Below are 19,277 nucleotides of genomic sequence, written 5' to 3' on the forward strand. Positions count from 1 at the left end.
CGGAATTCAACGGATTGTTCAGAAACAGGCTAGCATCGGTGGCTCAACCGCGCACCGGCATGCAATTTTTTTAATTTTAGAAGCTTCTTTCCACCCGGCTTGACTTTCTAGTGAAAATAAGTTAACTGAAGAGCAAGCGAACGGGGAAGGGACGAGGAGAAGGAGCGAGAAATTAAACCGCTTGATAACAACCCCACAACATTTTCGAAACCTCCCATTTCCAATCACACGTGATGAACACGAGTATGAAATGCGTTTCATACTTGTTAAGGTGACGTTCTCGACAACGTAACTAACTGAAGATGGATCATCTGCCTTTCCAACTCTCAGTCGGGGATCTCAGTCAATGCCGTATGTTCATCCAGGATGATCATCTCGTAGTGTATACATGTAAGCCGATAAAGATATATCAGGTTTTGATGAAATCCACATGATGCATCATAGCTTCATTAATTGAGAGAGAAAGGTCCTAGTTTTAATAGACGAATCAAAGCCGGTTGGTTTCTAGAGAAACCGTTATAGTGGTACGTCGGTAGGGTGTGAAACACTAACATTTGGTTTCACTAACAGTTCATCTACCCCCTCCACAGGCTTTCCCGAGGCTTGGTGGGAAAAAGGACTTTTAACGCATGGTGCTGGAGACGAGCGAGTGGGAATGCTGGGAGCTAGAGCTGAGCGCGAGCGGGGAGTGATGGGAACTGCGAGAATCATAACTGCGAGAATCGTACCTTCACTTGATTTCATATCCGCAGTTCAATTATATGATTCCTTTTCATTCATCACGGGAACATTAGTACCCACAAATGACCAGGGGCCGGTTGCTCGAAGCCTGGTTTATAGCGCTAACCGTTGGTTAAGAGGTATCAAAACCTATAGGTTTAGCCGCAGCTAACCATGCTTCGAGAAACCCGGCCAAGCTCCTAACGTCAGTGGCTTCATAGCTCAGTTGGTTACAGCGTCGCATTGAATTTTTCAGGCTTTTCTTCGCAATTTGTAAAATTGCGACCGTAGGATCATAGCTTCACTTGATTTCATATCCGCAGTTCAATATACGATTCATTTCATGTCATTTCATTCGTTGAACTAAAAAACTGTGTAAGAGATCTTTTTATAAATATGTTGACGGTTTTGTCTTCATATTGTTTACTAATTCCCCAAATTTTAACCCCGGTTGTACGTATAGGTTTTGAGAAAAAAGCCTTTGAAATGTTTAGTTTCCAGTCCCTTATCCAAGAGCTTGGTCACTACATTTAGCATTTTCATCTGATTTGCATTTATTTGTTAGGTCAGGAGTCCGAGAAAATTACATTTTATATCAATTGAAGTGACTAACACTTCAGAGGAGACATCCTGTTACTTATAATTTCACAGATTTCAAAATCTTCATCTTTTTCTTCGAAAAACTGTAGTAAGCCACCTTAAACTCAGTTTTGCGAGAAAATATCTAAGCAATAGAGCAAATCAATGTTGTACCCAATTTAAACCCTTTGGAAATAACGTTTTGATAGACACTTTTCTGACGCTGATGGGTACAAACCTGATACCAGATTCTTAATCGTGGGAATGGACTCTTCAGTTTATCAAACGAGTTGCTAACAGTAAATTATTCTTTTGATAAAACCAATTTTCCTGGTATTAATATTCACTCTAGGTTCAGCACTCTCTTTTCTTGCCATGGGACTGGTGCTAACATATAAAACAATTTCACTGACAATGCTATCATTAACTTAGCCTTCAAGGGACTTTACTAGCCTAACTTATCGATCTGTCATGGAACCCTCGGCTTGAGTTCTCGAAAGCCCGAAACGGTCCAAGCGTCTATTCACGCCACAGCCCTGTCCACAGGGATTTTGGCCAAGGGGAGAGCCATGAGGAATATTTGTCATTTCACGATGGCGGGTTACGTCTTAAAAACTGTGATTCGACTGGGCAGTAAGGCCTTATACGGGACCTATGTTCACCTGCCATTTGACAAACCAGGCCGCGGCAAATCCTTTTTTTTTTTGCGCGGTGAAACAGAATGAAGATTTTAAACCCCTTTTACACACGCACAAAAATTCGTACGGCACTCAAAACTGTGGCAGGGTACCAATATTTGGATTGACGAGTATACATCCCTCATAATTTCTAGCACGGGTGCCTAATATGCTTCCTGTTTGTTCTGTTTACACACGAAAAATTTACCGTGCCGAGCCCGAAAACATAGGTACGGTACTGAGATTTCGGAGCTAGTGCTGCGCCATATTCGAGTTCTAGAGTGGACTGAGAAGCGTTAACAGAATCAACACTGAAGATGCACACTGAAGAATGAAGTCTGTTTGACGACAACAAAAAATACCCTGCCATTTTGAGTTTTGAATTTGTTATTTATTTCACACTCTATCTCACTACAAGGAAAGTACTAATTAAAAATTAACAAAGTTGACACTCCTGTCTGAAGATATATATTTTGGGAACTGCCAACCATATAATGACAAAGTACGCTACAATGGTATGTGAAATAAAATACATGGCATTACTACCAAAAGATTCGGACACAAAACTATTCATGCTTTGTAATATACAAATTTGTCCTTAATTGAACCAATACGAACCTTTAGATCGGAAAACGAGGACGACTACGAGTTTCCGTTCTGAGCACGCGCACTTAAAAAATGTCGGCCTCGGTCGTCGGCCTCCAAATCTTATGCGCATGCTCAGTAAGGAAAACTCGTACTCGTCCTGCGATCTAAGGGTCCCTAATAATGATAATACAGTCACCCAGGAGCCCATTATGGCTCCTGAATCACCTAATCAAAAAAGAATATGAGTAAAATTCGACTTAAGCGTAAACATTTTAATCTCCTTACCTGAGAAGAAACAATTTTCAAAACAATATATAAAAGCACTTTAAAATGTTCAAGTTCAAACAAAATATTTCAAATTTTTCTACAAATTAACTGCTGTAAAAATAACACTCACAAACTGTGACAACTTTGATGATCTACAAAATATATCAAAAAAGAATAAAAATGAAAAAGCTAAAATTACTAAAAATATTGTCTTTGAGAAGAATCTCGATTAGCCATATCTGATACCTGTTGCATTGTTTTCAGGAGTACGACGAGCTGAAATAGAAGCTAAAAGCTATTTTTGAGACGACATAACGCCCCACCCCTCCCCTGTTAAAAACATGCATAATTAAATGGTTTTGTTTTGCAGGGGAGGCCAAAAAACCGTACCATAACCGTGATATAGACGCTTCCAAAAAGCTCCTGAATGTACACACTCCCACACAAAGAACACCAAGGTGATTTGCTCTGACCATGCTATCACAACTAGACTGCAAAACAGCCGTAGTTTTGCGTTGGACGAATGCGTCTTGTCAAGCGAAAGGTCTGAAGTGAAGATGAAAACGAAGAGTGAGTCTGGGGAGAGATGCTACGGGCGTGTAAGGCTCGCGCGCTGCGACAATTCGAAAACCGACTGTTTTGCAGTCTAAATCGCAAATAGTCCAAAAAGTACGATGAGCCAGTCAGAAGTTGATGTGACTTCATGTAAAACATGCTCCTAACATATGAAAACATGACTGCGATTGTTTTTCGGTATCAGTCGAGGAGCAAGTATACTCCATTGGAAAAATAGTTTTTGGAAAGAACTTGAAAATAGAAGTAGGGGTGAACTTCCGCGATTCAGAGATAGCGGGAGTGTAATTTTCCTTGCCGAGCCGTACCTGGATCAGACTGAATGACGGAACTCACAATACCATAATTATTAATCACAAGTGTTACCTATGAATAACCAACAAAACACCCTTATGATGCTAAAAGCCCATTTCTAAGTAACACCCATTAATTACAAATTAATAAAATTGTAGTTAAAGATACTATGAGCTACAATAATAATGAATTGCTTTTATTTGACAATACTACAAGCCATTAATATGAAAATGGCTTGCACTAGATGGGAAAATGTACTATCACAAATGTCTATGTCTTCAAAAGTCAATCAACTACGTACGTTACTTCAAACTCATGTAAAACAAAAAAGAGAAGTGTATCAACTTTTCAAACAATTTCTTTCGCAACTTCTGGAAAATCGTAAGCCCTCAGCAACTTGGAAACATCTTTCCGCTTTGCTTTTCCTTCTACCACCGTTGCAAACTCCTCTACTGTAAGATCTGGATCCCCAGCAACAATATTCTCAATCAAAGCTCTAGATGGACCCCCATCACATTTCTCCAAAACGGATTTTATCTTAAAATGGGTGAAACCGTTTTGTTCAGCAACCACTCTGTAATTACCGCGGCCAGGAACGTGTGCATCTAAAGACTCGCAGATTCCATCCAGGACATCGCTATCATCGAGCAGACTTTTCAAAGGCTTCGAGTCTGAAAAAAAAATGGATGTGCATGATCGTCACCTTCTTACACAGTATTGTGATGTCTGTACTCTAGACTGTACACAGGAAAGAAGATAGGAACCACATGTTTTCCATTGCTAGAAATCGGGAACATTTTGAGTCCGCGTTATCGTACGTGGATATTTAGTGTAAGGGTGATTTATCGCCAGAAAAGTTTGTTTTACAGTGAGCATTTAACTGCTCTCGCCTTTTCAGCTTTCCAGATGTTGTAAAGACGCGTAACAAAAACGTAACAAAGGTTCGCGCAAATCTCGAAACTTCCGCAAAAAAAGATAGTCGTAACCACTGATCCGAAAGCTTGGCATTGGCCTCATAATCCGACACAAAAGACAAGTTTTGTGTAGTAAGAAAAAGTTGTTAAAAAATATTGCATAATGAGCATAAAACGAAAAGTAAAAAGCCAAAATATCGCCGTTCAAAGACAGCGGATTCGGGAATTTTAGGGTGGACTGCTGGCTACGATTTCCTGAATGTGATTTTTCGTTATTTTTTTTAATTTGACTTGATTTGCGTTGATTGTTATTTTCAGTTTGCAGTGTCCCCAATTAGTGCTCCAGTGATAAACAAAGGTTCCTTGCTTCCTTCCTTTCCTTCCTTCCTTCCCTTCGGACGAAGCTGAATGAAAATCGCAAGGTTAAGTTTGTGCCATATAAGTAGTTTTAGCAAATCCACATGCACATTTTTTTTTCCATCCCATGAAGTTTAAAGCAGTTGCTGTTTATAAACTATGAGATTTCCCTTTTTTTTAATGAAATCTCAATCTAAGACATACTCATGAAATTCGAAGTATGATCCACATTAATTTTTCTACAGTATCCTTTGATGAACCAGTTCATAATGAAGCGCTTGAATATTTTTACTTTAAAGAATTGGTTAAAGGAATTTTCTCGAACATTTTCTAGCGCCATGAGTCTTACATTCCTTTGTTGTTTTTTGCCGCAGGATTTATTGAACGAGTGTTCAAAATGTCCCCAATCCACCATTTTGTATGCTCCAGAATACCGATGTTACACAGGCAACCCACCATACACTAAAGGCATGACAAGCTCGAACTGACATTTTGCAGCCACCTGGCTCAATTTGTGTTTTAAGTGTTTTAAAATTGATAATTCTTCACCACCGGAATAGATTTTGATACATTAAGTTCTTTTAAAGCAGCGCGCAGAGAACGGTGGAATGATCGGGTAGAAATAGATTAAAGTCAATAAAAGGGATGCCTGTCTTGATCGAATTTTAAAATGTGCTCCATAAAGAAAAGCATACAGCTGCGCTGTCTCTCGAGACTTTTCTAGTTTATTATCTCCAACATTACCACACTGCATGACTACCCCTCACCCCCTATCACCACCCCCTACCCCCACCCCTCACCCCCTACCCCACCCTTGGAATAGTAATGCCGTTACCACAAAATCGAGTGTCTAGCTAGGAATGTAACCCGAACATTTGCGGGTATTTTCTGAACAATGTGTGGCTCAATATCATCACTGACGGCGTTTATGACCAAATGTTGCGAGCCGACATCTACATTAATTTTTATCTCTGTATAGACCCTATGCAAAAATGGCTGCCTTTAAATTATTCTTTTGTTCATATTCAAAATAGCCCAACTAACCTCGATCGGGATAACAAATTCTTTAGAATTTTTGTCTCAAAAACCCCGGGTCAAAAACGAGGTTAGTTGGGCTATTTTGAATATGAACAAAAGAATAATTTAAAGGCAGCCATTTTTGCATAGGGTCTATAGTGATGACTGGAAATATATGTACGTTTAAACGTGACATGCATGTCCTGATGTCTTGATAATGTCAAAGCAACAATTTTCCCTCAGTTTTTTCCGACCCTTAATCTTAAATAGGACAAGGTTTGAACTCAGAACATGGATTCCCTCAACCAAGCCGTTGTGAATGACTGAAGACAATCATGTCCATGTTCGTTCTGGTTTACATCTATAACTGCAATGATAAATTTATTTTTTAAACATAATTGTCAGGGATTCAAAAACGTTCAGAAATGCACCATTGAATTGACAAGTACAAAGTAAAGGATGAGTTCTTTTTACTTTAATTGCAGCCTTATCCAAATTATACTTCGAAAAGATTTATCATGCATATGATACCTTTAGTTCTCCTCCTATTTTGTTTTTGACAATTAACACATGTGGTTTGTACTGGCTCCTGCAGAATAATGGAAGGAAATTTTAAATTAACTACGATTGTAATGAGGAGACTAAAATGTCTGCACTTGATGTTGAAGCTGCCATGTTGGTGAACCGAACTATTAATCCTGTTTAAACTCTAATCGTTTCATGCAGACACTTCCGGCTGGATTGTAATTAAGATTGCCAGCCATGGGAGTGTTACTTCCAGTCTAAGGGCTGGCTCGGCCACAGGCAGCCTTTTGACATCCCTGTCTCTAAACCTCCATTTCGAGATGTAGATGTAAGCATGCAGTCATGCTAAAGCACGTACCTTTTCTAACAAGGGTTTGCTAAGTCCCTTCGGTTCTTCTTCTTCTTCTTCTTCGTCTTCATCCTGATGAGCTGTAGGAGCTGTTGTCATCCCTTCTTCAGTGGCACTTTCTGGTGCAAAGAAAACAATAATAATATTGGTCACAATGGTATCAATTATTTATTGATAAATTTAGATAAAAAATGCAGTTTTGAAAAGAACTATCCATAATAGAAAACGTGGGGTGTATTGAGACGCCCCAAGATAGAGAATGATCATAAAATATGACATACATGCTCCACTGAAGTTAGTCTTTTGCACACATTTATGAAGATGGCCCAAGAATTTTTTACCTCCATTGATGTTGGCTTCTTCTGGACTCATTCTCTATTAATGGCTTGTCAAAAAGATTTAACCTTAAGTACTTTGGCCCTACTACATGTAAACTAAGCCATGGCTCATGTTTAAACTTTTAAAGGGAATAGGCCATTATAAACTACATTGCAGAGTTGCACTACTTTTTGTCAAAGTACGTGTATGTGGTGATAATGACAGTAAGTGTTGCCACTATTTTTAAGTCTGTACTTTCCCTTAATTCTTTTGCAAAGAAAAGGTTGATTTTTTTTTTACATGTAAATACATTCTCACCATTATTGCCTGTGTACTGGTTTACATCCCTTAATTCAGTACCCTCATTTGCATGGGTCATGTTTCCTGCCTCCGCATCACTGGTACCTCCAGAACAGTTTCTGCACCTCGGGATCCATCTCTTACAGAAAATGCACATTCCAAAAGTACCAAATGACACTAATACCAGGACAGCAAAATAAATGACCCCAAAGACGACCTTCTCATGTGTTGCTCCAGACTCGTCACCATTTTTTTCAAACGGTTGAGGTGCAGATGAGCTGCTTGCATGTGGGCTCCCTGGTTGAAAATTACTTGGTGAGCTGGTGGTGACACTTGGGATTAAAGTTGCATTGCTGGTGAATGTTGAAACGGTCGTGTTTCTGGTGAGTACAGATGCTGTTGTGGTTACATCACATCGGTTAGCACTGTGGTTGAAAGAGCACACCATATCTGGTGCTGCCCTCACCTTAGATTTACATTCATTTACCATCTTATCTTCACCATCACCACAGCATTTTGAGCACGGCAGACAGTTGCCACTTGTATCAAAATACCTGGCAAATCACAAAATAATATTACTGCTTTAATTACTTACTGTGGAGGAGAAGCAGAGGTGTTCCACGTTAAACAGTAATCAGTAAAGGACTGACAGTTTAAGCGTGAAAAGTGAGTTAAGGCTGGAAATAGAGGAACTGTCCTCTTTTTCAATTTGTAGCTATTGAAGTTCTTCAATTGAATGTTCATCAATACAACTGGCACTATTTGAAACTATGAATCATTAAATCATTCTTTATTACAAGCAACTACCGCTAAATCACAAATTATGCATGGCCAAACCTGATAATAATAATGTAAATGTAAATGTGCTTTTGTTGACCGCTCCCTACAAGGGCTTTTCAGGATCAACCGGCTCAACGGAATCAGATCGAATGCATGTGAAGGCGCCCACGGCTGCCGCCATATGATCCATGTGTGATCTCTGGGCACAGCAGACCCAGCCAGATGTAATTGAGTGGGAATAGATTTTGAGGAGGGAGGCAAACCGAAGTACCCGAAAAAAACCCTCGGAGCCAGATTGAGATCACCAAAAACTCACCCCACATGTGACCTCGGGGTTGAATCTGAGTCTCAGAGGTGGGAGGCCTGGTTGATAACCACTAAGCCATCCTGACTCCCCAAAATAATAATAATAATAATAATAATAATAATAATAATAATAATAATACTGGAGGAATGGGTGAGGAGTGTCAAAGGTTTCACAGAAGCTACTGGCCGAGCTACTGGCTTCCAAAAAAGGAGAGGATTACTCCGCCACAATTTCTTGGATACGATGCAAAGTTTCCTTCGCTGTCCTTAGAACAGCCCTCTTATGCCTGAGAGGCTCAAGAACTTTGAAAAGAGTGAAAGCAAACCTCATTGACACTGATTTTGAACTAGACAATCAGAGATATGCTTAACTTCCTTTTTTGTGATGTTGCTTTTTCTTTTGATCGTGGATGAATTTTCTGATGACAAATTTAAGACGCTATGACTTTTTATAATTTGTATTTTTATCTTGAGCTGCTTACTTCACTGAAAACAATCTTGTTTCATAATAACAATAATAATAATAATAATAATAATGATAATAATAATAATTGTAATAATAATAATAATAATAATAATAGCAACTTTATTTGGGTGTCTTGAAAACAAAGACCCCTAAGACTCGAAAACATAGAAAGTAACCCAAAACCCTCAATTTAGCTAACCCTAGGCCTAGCTATAGGCCTAAAGTTTGTTTTTAGGCCTAAGGTTAGCCAAATTGAGCATTTTGGGTCACTTTCGACGCTTAGTATAATCCATCTTTTATTTCCTCACAGCTTAATTAAGGAGATAAGGGAAATTGCTCTCGAATCAACCACAATTTTATCGTTATTATGTATTGGTTAATTACGGTAAATCTTTCCCTGGAAACCCCCTATATGCATTTGACTTTTTTGGTATTGCTATCAGGTATCAATGTTGTACCCAGATTATCTTTCCTCTATCAACATTGCTAAATTAACTGTTTCCAATTCGGATGCCCACAATATATACTTTAAATAAATTGCTTCGCTCGTGGTAGTCACGCTTTTCAGTAGGTAAGTACTTCATGTATGAGACATAACATCATGGAAAAATATGGTAACTGTTTTCGTTTGGTGACATTGCGTGGAAGACAACTATCAAGTGGGTAATTTTACAGGAATCCTTCTTCGATTTTTGAGCTAGAACAGTGCATGGATGTATTTTGATTTTAAAATAAATTATTTCTTTGACCCCTGTCTTAGTTGGGCGTGGGGTTGAAAGACTTCATGATCAATCGCCAGCTGGCGCGACAAGCCTGAAAATTCCGGTCACCAAGGCTCAAATTTAAGACGCAGTGGCAACCAACTGGTCACAATTTTGGACCCTGATGCCTTGTGGCATTGTCCTTAATAAAAAAGGAACAAGAAATTAAAATTGTTATCCTTGAGACTCGCTTGCTAAAAAATAAGGAAAAGAATTTTACAGTAACTTTTTCCATGTAATAAAAATGTGATTGTTGTAGAAGTAAAATAGATAACAGCAATTTTAATTAAGCCTTACTTATCATTGCTGTAACACTTCTTGTCACATACAACATCATGTGTTGATATACAGTTTTGGAGCACAACCTGGTCCTCCGCACAAGATGAGCATGGAGCACAGCTAGATGTGTCATCTCCACTGGAGAAGCTGACTCCATGAAGACAAGGGACACAGTTGACCATTGCATCTGAAGGTATACGCGATCCGCATGTGTGTGAGAGTCCTTGTCCTTGAGGACACGTCTCGCAGTCTTCACAAGATGTACTCCCATCCGCATGGTCAACAATAAACTGATTTTTACTGCAATATACAGCAGGATTTATAGCCTAAACAAGACAGAAAGTAACAATAATAAATAATATATTCATTTATTATTACTTAATCATGATTTTTTGCAAAAAATCATCAATTTGAAAATTGTTTTGCACAAATTTCTACTTTCAGTCCTTTAGAGTACCCTGAGTATTAACCTTTTGATTCCACCCTCTTTTAACTTATATTAATTCTCCCTGGAAGCTTTGACTTCATAAAGAAATACAAAAGGCCACTAAAATCATAATATTATGAATAAAATCTCAAGAACAACCAAGTTTGGAAAAGGAAATTTTTTTTCAGCTTCATCTTAAAAAGAAATTTGATCACCAAGACAACAACAAGTACAATTTAAAAAAAATAAAATAAAATAATAATAATAATCATAATAATAATAATAATAATAATAATAATAATAAATAGTTTCAATTTGTAAAATTGGACTCAATGTTTTATTGGCCTACATACCTCAACATGAGCACATAAAAATAAAACAAAAGCCATCACCTGTTTTTCAAAACAAAAATAACAACATAAATTTCAATGTCGAAGTGTTAGAAAAAAGTACATGGTCTTGAAATATAATTGTCTTGATGTATGTGAAAATTTCCAAGGAAGCCACTCTGTGACAAGGAATAATTACTGCAAAAAGTGAAAACTAATTGCCATCATTAATGTGTTCTACAATTCTTCACATTTGTACATAATAAAGGGGTATACAATTAAGACTAAACACCTCCTGGTATGAACAGAATATTACTGGTTTCTTGCATTGTTAGGGTTAGGGTTATTGTTAAAATTTGACCCGTTTTCTATGCCCAAAATCACCAATGTATTGGGAATCGCACATGTGTACATGAAGGAAGACATATGAAAGCCAGCTGGCTAACATAAGAAAGAGGCTGCATAACTAATGACCTTCTAGTGCAAAACAAACCAATATTTCTATACACAAAATGCCTACTTTAATTTACACAATACTAGTACGTCACAGGATAACTGTTTGTCGCCTTTTAGGACTAGAAAGTTGGGGCAACGCAGATTGTAATGGATCGAAATTGAAATGGCTTTAAAGGTCTTTAAACAATGATCGATCACCCATGATTTCAAATTTCCATGGAGACTGTGGTTTTAAAAAAGGATAGGTAATCCTGCTTAAGTTGGATTCTTAAGAACGTTTTGGCTTTTCTTCTATTGGTTGTTTTCAAATATGATCAACAATAAATCGTTTGAGATTTACATTACAGAAAAATGGAAACATTCCTGTGTGGGGAAAACGTTGCAACACAGAGATAGAAATTCAATAGTGTTTGCTTTATTGTATAAAATGTCTCGTTATCACGGAGTCAACAACACGAAGGGTTCAGTCATGCAATGCATTTGTAATTGTCTTTGATACCTATGACGCAGTACTATTTGAAAGACCAAGGTACAGTAAATTGGGCTGAGACTACTCGTCGTTGTTTATAAACAAGCACAGAAGGCCAGCTTTGCTTAAGATACGAATCTGTGTCCACGTTTTAATAAAATCCCATGCTGAAGAGCGTCAAGTGAATAACATCAGGTCTGGAACCTATTTGTAACCCTTGTTCGCTCTCAGGAATGTTAGCCCAAAACATCGTATTGTGTAAAATGAAGAAAATTAAACAACTAATTAAAAGTGCAATCGACTTACTTAAATAGCACTAAAATCTCGAACAATTTCAAATGTCTAGATCAAAAACAGTGGATAGGGTTAAATTACTTGATGAAAATGGCTTCCGAATGAAGATAAGGACATGCATGCGCCACAACATATGTGATTACGAAGCACTAAATTCACTGGGGCAGTATTTGTGCAACTTTAATATTGCAGAGACAAACCTTATATGTATAATTAACATCACTACTAAAAGGTCTGATGTTATGCAGAATTACTCACCTTCACAAGACAATGACAAAAATTTTGGTTGGAAGATATGGTAGGTTTATCCAGGTCCTGAAACAAAAATGGCGTAACAACTTGATCAAAAGGACTTGCGTTTACTACGTAGGGTATTAGAAATACAGTTCGTTGTTTGATTTACAAAAAAATGGTAATAAACTAAATATGCCATGGATTGTATGAAAATTAGCAAATAAGATATTACACGAACAAATGAATTAAGAAAAGCGAGAAAACTTACCATTTCCCACGAAAACGTTTAACGAGCTGCTCAAGTTAAAACGAACGCGAAACCAATTCCTCGGGAAGGTCAAAAGCGAGTAGTGATAATAACAATGCTTTCGTCCATGTTTCATAGTATTCATGTGGCCTAAGAAGCTGCCTTTTCAGTCTTTCAAGCGAGATTCTCGAGGAAACGAACAGCGACCAAAGACAAAGAAAGACTTGGAAACCCCGACTTACCCGTCAATGAAGGAAAGTAAAGGTGCAGATACAATCAATGAACGTAGATTTATTGCAGATGTGTTTATTTACAAAATAGTACAATATCTATGATTGGTTTACTCAGTAACACGTCAGGTTACGTAAAGGATGTACTAAATCATCCCACTTATTTCACCAATGAAAGAAAGTCTTTTATATGAAGAGAAAAGGACTTTGCTCTTCATTCACGTGTTCGAAGTCATATGAGAAGCGGCTGACGCAAATGTGAATTTGGCGGGAAAGCGGAAAGCGACCTCTCTCGACAGTCAACATAAATTAAAACTTCCTTTCAATAAAAGGTTTCAAAATGACGAAAGAATATTTCATCAACATCTACAAATTATCACCAACAGGTAATGAAGTATCAGCTTGCAGTTCTGTTTACCGGAGTTATTCTCCCAACTGCATGACAACAGCAAGGAATGCACTGTAGAACAGATCCAGAGGGGAAATATACCTATTGATATTCATTGTAAATGACTTGGCGTGCAACCAAAAATTCCTTTTAAAAAATTGAAATAAGGAAGGTGAAAAGCTGCGGATACCGTTTGCGTCAGCGAAATTTCACAGATGTCTCTTTTACTTGCTCAACGAGTACCAAGGAGTTCAAGGAAGAGCGACGTTCTTGAGAAATTATAATTCTAAGGTTTTTGAGATGGATGTCAACTGTTGCTTTATTCGCGCGCGATTGAATATTCATGACTACCGAGAGTCAGCTGTTTCGTTGATCAGGACCACCTTACCTTTTGGAAAGAGAAAGCAAACACAAGTACAAATATCTAAAACTTTGTCCCTAAAATTAACATAAACTCTGCTCTGCGTCAGAAGGTATCAAAATGTTTCCACATGGTCAATTTCTACGGCGTGGAAATTATTTAACAGCTAGCATTTCAACCTCTTTCCCAGGGTCTCTCTTCTCTGCCTCTCTTGTCGCATACACTGGCTTGCCTGTGGTACGTGCTACAGAAAATCAGAAGGCACTGAATTGTGTGGTATTGAAATACAGCATTCCAGTCTCTGAAGAATAACAAATAAAAGAGAAGCGAGAAACATTGGCTTCTGGGCTGGCATGTTGATAATTTTCAAGTTCCCTCACAACTTCTTTTCACCACAAGTGTGCCCTATGAGCATCCGAAAACATTGTAATACTAAACTTGACTGAAGTCAAGCCCTGTTTCGCGGGGTTAGTGTTGGGATGGGAGACCAAAACAATAAACCCCTCATAAAAAACAGAAACATCTGACCGAAAATACTATTAACGCTAACAAATGTGAACTCAGCAAGGTACAGATTCTGTTAGCGTGCTTTATGCAAAACAAATATTGATGAAAAAGCAAATAAATATTGATACACAGTTTTCAGAAAGAGCAGAAGGAAGTTTCCCGGACGGTCCATCGAGAATAAAATATTTACGACATGAAAACAACATTAATTTTGAACCTTGAATATAAATCGTTTTCACTGTCACGCAATAAAAAAAATAAATCAAAAACTATCCAGTGCAAAACGCTAAGAAATTGTTATCTTATAAAAGATAAAGAAATAAGACACTTGTCCAAGTTTTAGGCCTCTGCGTTTCCCCAAACTTCAGATATTCGTCGAAATGTTTCGCAGGCCGGAAAATAGTGTAAACATCTGGAACTGACTTTGGCTATCTAGGCGACTGATTATCACTACTGAAAAAACAAGCATTTACATAAGCACTTTTCCTAATGCTCTAACTTCTAAAAGGGCTCAAAATCATGAGATAAGTATATATTTTTCAACAAACTTGATCGTAGCTTTGTGTCACGCACCTACATAATCCGGAAATTCAAAATGCTCTGGTTTCCAAACGAAGCACGCTATTGAGCTGTGAAATTGTCAACAGATATAGATATGCCGCCTCTTATGCCTGATGAGGATAAAAACTTTGGTGGATCTTTAGTTTTAGATTTTGAAAGGTGATGACGTCACGTGAAAACGATCTATAGAATATAAAAAGTTACGATCAGCGACAAACATTTTGGGAGATTTTTGCTACGTTCAAGTAAATTGCAAAATCGAAAGTGACATGGCCGGAATTCAGCGGGCGCCGTGATTAAGTTACCGCCGCATGTTTAATTACTCGCCAAACAGTGAAGCATCTGTGTCAAATGATGGCAAGATACCGGGTTTTTGTAAGTTTCTTTTTCTGTCAAGTGTTATAAAGTTTGACAATGAAATGAGCGAAGTCAAAACAAAGATCACAAACTTTCTCGAGGAACGAAGAGAGAGGACCCTGGGAACGAGGTTGAATCGCCCAACTCTTGTTTATGCAAAGTCAAAATTTACTCTCTAAGACGCGTACGACGTTATTTATCACCAGGTAATTCCATCATTTTGGAAAATAGCAGCTACTTTATTATTCATCTGCGTCACAAGTTTTCACTGATTTTGGGCCTCATTTTGTTGAAACTCAAGCACGCTTCCAACAGGCCTGTGAACCCTTCCTGCTTACAGAGCAATACTAAAAAACTTCTCCCATATCACATTTGAACCTTAAGCTCGAAAATTCAATACACAACATGATATTATAATTCACAAAGGCAGAAAATACCACAGAATCCTTTTCCAGCGAAAATTTTATTGAAACAAACAACATATTTGCTCTTAGAGGCGAAAACCTCTTCCTATTTGATTGCGTGCATGAAGACAAGAAACTCAATTGTGTCAAATTACCATGTACTTCAGGTAAATACTGCTCACTTTGATTTCGTCTCGACGGGCGATAGATTGTTGTCGAAGTCCAGTACTCGTCGCTTTTGAGATTCATGCCTAGTTTATCCAACTGACTTTCCATTATTGAGCTCCATAAGGGTATATTTTGTTTAAGGATCCACTAAAACGCCATTCGCGTTGCATGACTTTCGACGCCATTGCAGGCTAAGTTAATGATTCTACTGTGTCCACAAGAGAAATCTACGCAGTTCCACTACCCTCTCGATCCTAAGAAAATACGGGCAGAAGGCTCTATACACAAAGACACTACTTACCAGGGGAGTGACAGGCAAGACTTTTACCGACACGGAAAAAAAAAAAAAAAAAAAAAAAGAAAAAAAAAGAAAACAAACAAACTAAACGTAGACCTCGACTGGGTTTGCCCATAGGCAACCCAGTAAAGAGACCCTGGTTAACGTTGCGGCTGGTCACGTAGCACTCCTTGACAAACATTTTTCCGCTGGTGTAGGGTTTTCGTTATATTTTGATCCCGCAACTCGTATTCGTTTAGCAAGGTAAATGTTATATTCCCACAGGAGATAACCAAAAAAGCGGTCAAGCTAAAAACAAGAGCTTTTGCGACCGATAAGACCTTCGATGTCAAGCGGCGATTATAAACAGTCACACAAGAAAAAAGATTTCGTTTACAGTGTTGTAGCTCAAATTGCTTCTGCAGAAAATACACTATCATGAAATACACCACACCGTTTGCTTGACACTAAAAACGACAAAACCTTTTCTCCGCAAGCTATTAAGCATTATTAGTTATCTTTCGATTCGACTGCTCTTGAGCTTCTTTAAGGAACTTGGAATCCGGACCTTCACTCGGTCGGAAGTGAAATTCGAAAGACGCGAGTTTATTTTCTGTTCCGTCTGATCGATTACAGAGCCGTCGCCATAAAAAAAAAATGACTGAGGCAATGTCCTGATTCTCTTCGTAGGTATTCTAGGTGTTTAGATGAGTACATTTTATGATTTTAAAGACAACACTGGAATCACGCTTTTAAAGAATCACGAAAAAATGACTGAGGCAAGTGCCTCGGTTTGCCTGATATGGCTACGGCCCTGGATTAGTCAACAACTTTTTGCCTTTCACATTGAATTCCATGTGTAGTACATAAAAAACACTAAACAGCTTGCCGTGAAACGTTTCGATGGTCGTCTTACGTCTGGCCACAAAATCAGATGAGAAGGCCTACACTGCCACCCCTCCCTTAACACATATTTGGAAAAGCACCCAGATTTTGGAAGCCACGTGACCAGCCGAAACCATGGTCTCTTTTTTCAACGACAAGGAAGGCAGAGAAGGGAGACCCTGGGAACGAGGTTGCTGGCATTTACCGTTTTCACAAAACGAACTGGGCAGGAAACGTTGATCCACAGGTAGCCCTGGCGCGATATACAAGTCTCTAAGGAAGATTAAAAATTAACTAAGGAGTTTATTTCTCTACTCCCAAATGCTGTTCAACGCTGATATTCGGCAAAACTTTACATAAGAAGAAGCCAATCTTGAAAAACTAAAATAAGCAAAAGTCTACGCTAATCTTGGATTAATCTAATCAGCTTTCGAACAACCGGGCGCTGGACTATACTATATTATGCCGGAGTAGAAATACAAGGATTTGTATAAGGAAAGCGATTTTTCTCAAAATTCAAAAAACTGTGACGATTTAAAATAAAAAAATAGCTTACCTTGCTTCAGTTTTGTGTTTCTTTGTCTCTGGTACGGTTTCTGGTTTGATTAAGAGCGATTTAGGTGGTTTTTGGTTCCTCTCGTTTTGCCTCTATTCTTTCCCAAGGTTGGAGACCGAGACGAAGCCGGCGAACGGAGATATCTAAGAAAAAACGGCATAAATTCCCTCCCAAGGCTTCGATTGCCTTGAAATGCGACGTAGATCACGGACGATACCTCCGCTACCCATTTGTCCTCTTCATTCGAGCCGCTTCTGCACTGAGAAGGAATTAAGGGCCGCCAAACTCCGCAAACATTTGCTTCGGGAGCCATCGGATGAGGCAAGACTCAAGTGAAGATATGATTCTTGAATTAATTTAAGGGCCGCAAAGCTCTGCAAATGTTTGCTTCGAGAGCCATCGGATAAGGCTTTATTCACAAGCCGCATTACCGAAACTGTTGGAAGATCGCTTAACGACCCGGCCTAAGTCGGCCTAAGACTAACGATTTGTATTTAGGGTTCTTTTTTTCCATTTTTACATATTTTGGGTAAGAGAAGTATGGAAAGCCTCCTGGATCTGGATTACCTCATGGTTTACAGTTCACTTGCCTTTTGCTGACCCCACCAAACCCTAAACACAACACAACATTTCCAGCATGCTCATTGGCTAAACTGGAACGAATCACAGAGACGAACACTAAAACCTGTGCACAAAATCAATACTCAAGTGAAGCTATGATCCTTGCAGTTGTAACTGAACGCAATTTTAGCAGTTGCATGCGTAGAAAAACTTCAACGGGGTTTGAATCCGTGACCTCGCGATGCCGGTGCGACGCTCTAACCAACTGAGCTCTGAAGCCACCGATGTTGCGAGTTGGTCAGTGTGTGGGTTCAAATGTCTCCGTGATGAATGAATCAATGAACGAGGTGATATATGAAATGAATCATACATTGAACTGCGGATATGAAATTAAGTGAAGCTGGGGCGCACAGAGGCAATAAGCACCGACAGCCGACAAAAAGCATTGGCTATTTCAATCAAAATTTGGCTACTTTTTCCCTAAACTGAAGTATTGAATAGATCGAGGGGACTGAATGGTTAACCCATTTACTCCTCAGGCACCTCAGCACGCCCCCAGGGGTCAATGGGTTGATGTAGGGGAAGATTTTGACTGGTTAACGACAGTTTCTTTAAATTTCAAACCTAAGATTAAAATTCATTTGACAATAACAAGAAAAGCAACGTGACACACGCTAACACCAACCCGGTGTGGCCAACACATAACATCATTAAGAGATCGGTGTGTCACGTAATTAAAAACAACAATAAAAGCAAGGTGACACACACTACTTGCCGTGGGAGAACAGTTTTGCTGTTCCCAACCCAGCTTACCACACGTATGGCATGTAAAGCTGTCACAAAGGGATGCTAAACACACCAGCCTGGTATGTTAGCTACGCCATGCTGATGAGGCCCAAAAGGCCGAAACAGCTGTGCATGGCTGCTAATTGACCGGGTGAAATGGTTGTAAGCATGCGTGATGTGTTGGCCACACCGGGTTGGTGTTAGCGTGTGTCACCTTGCTTTTATTGATATTTTGACAATGACAACAGTGAGTTATTCGACTAAAACTAGCCACTAGTTTTTATTAAAACTCCTGCTAGGGGCACTCCTCAAAATGATAAAAAGAAATTGTATTCCAAGGTTGATCTTTTAGATGCCCCCTGACCCCCCAAGGAGGCTCGAGCCCTCGGCGCTTGCAAGGGTGCTTGCGGCTCCAAAAAGATCACGTCCAGTGCTTTCAGAAATATGCCCGCTTCTTTACAAAACTGTCGAGAACCCTGTCTCCGCATTAACGTCAGAGGATTGTCGGTACTAGGAGCAAGTGATTCTGCTTTTAAAGCCTTGACCTGGGCCTTTTTGTTCTTGAGAAGCTGTTATATTGAGCCACGGATCAGTGAGATAGCTGGCTTCGTAACGGCTTTGTTTGGCGTTTCTTAGCAGATTGTTATGTTCTTTTGGAGGCCTTTTTGCTGTCTTTGCCTTAATTTGTTTTGCTCGTTTTTCTGACTTCT

General features: G+C 38.9%; 1 protein-coding gene across 1 annotated transcript; it reads right to left on the reverse strand.

The window, feature by feature from the left end:
- Window positions 1–2,345: 2,345 nt before the first annotated feature.
- Window positions 2,346–12,795, reverse strand: LOC138015130 (tumor necrosis factor receptor superfamily member 16-like). Its single transcript, XM_068862054.1, has 8 exons — window positions 12,548–12,795; window positions 12,304–12,360; window positions 10,851–10,889; window positions 10,089–10,396; window positions 7,497–8,032; window positions 6,870–6,979; window positions 6,518–6,575; window positions 2,346–4,369 (listed from the first exon to the last, which is right to left on the reverse strand). Exons 1-8 carry the CDS (start codon window positions 12,548–12,550, stop codon window positions 4,047–4,049), a joined length of 1,434 nt encoding a protein of 477 aa, XP_068718155.1. The 5' UTR covers window positions 12,551–12,795; the 3' UTR covers window positions 2,346–4,046.
- Between the last annotated feature and the right edge of the window lie 6,482 nt (window positions 12,796–19,277).

Source organism: Montipora capricornis, chromosome 9, assembly GCF_036669925.1.
Source record: "Montipora capricornis isolate CH-2021 chromosome 9, ASM3666992v2, whole genome shotgun sequence".
In the NCBI taxonomy this organism is placed as follows: Eukaryota; Metazoa; Cnidaria; class Anthozoa; order Scleractinia; family Acroporidae; genus Montipora; species Montipora capricornis.

What these genes read in the sequence shown, in the direction of transcription:
- LOC138015130 (XM_068862054.1), bottom strand. An exon ending in TTTTATGTGCTCATGTTGAG is followed by an intron (nt 10,397 to 10,850) that starts GTATGTAGGCCA and finishes TGTCTTGTTTAG; the next exon opens with GCTATAAATCCTGCTGTATA. An exon ending in AAGTGTTACAGCAATGATAA is followed by an intron (nt 8,033 to 10,088) that starts GTAAGGCTTAAT and finishes GTGATTTGCCAG; the next exon opens with GTATTTTGATACAAGTGGCA.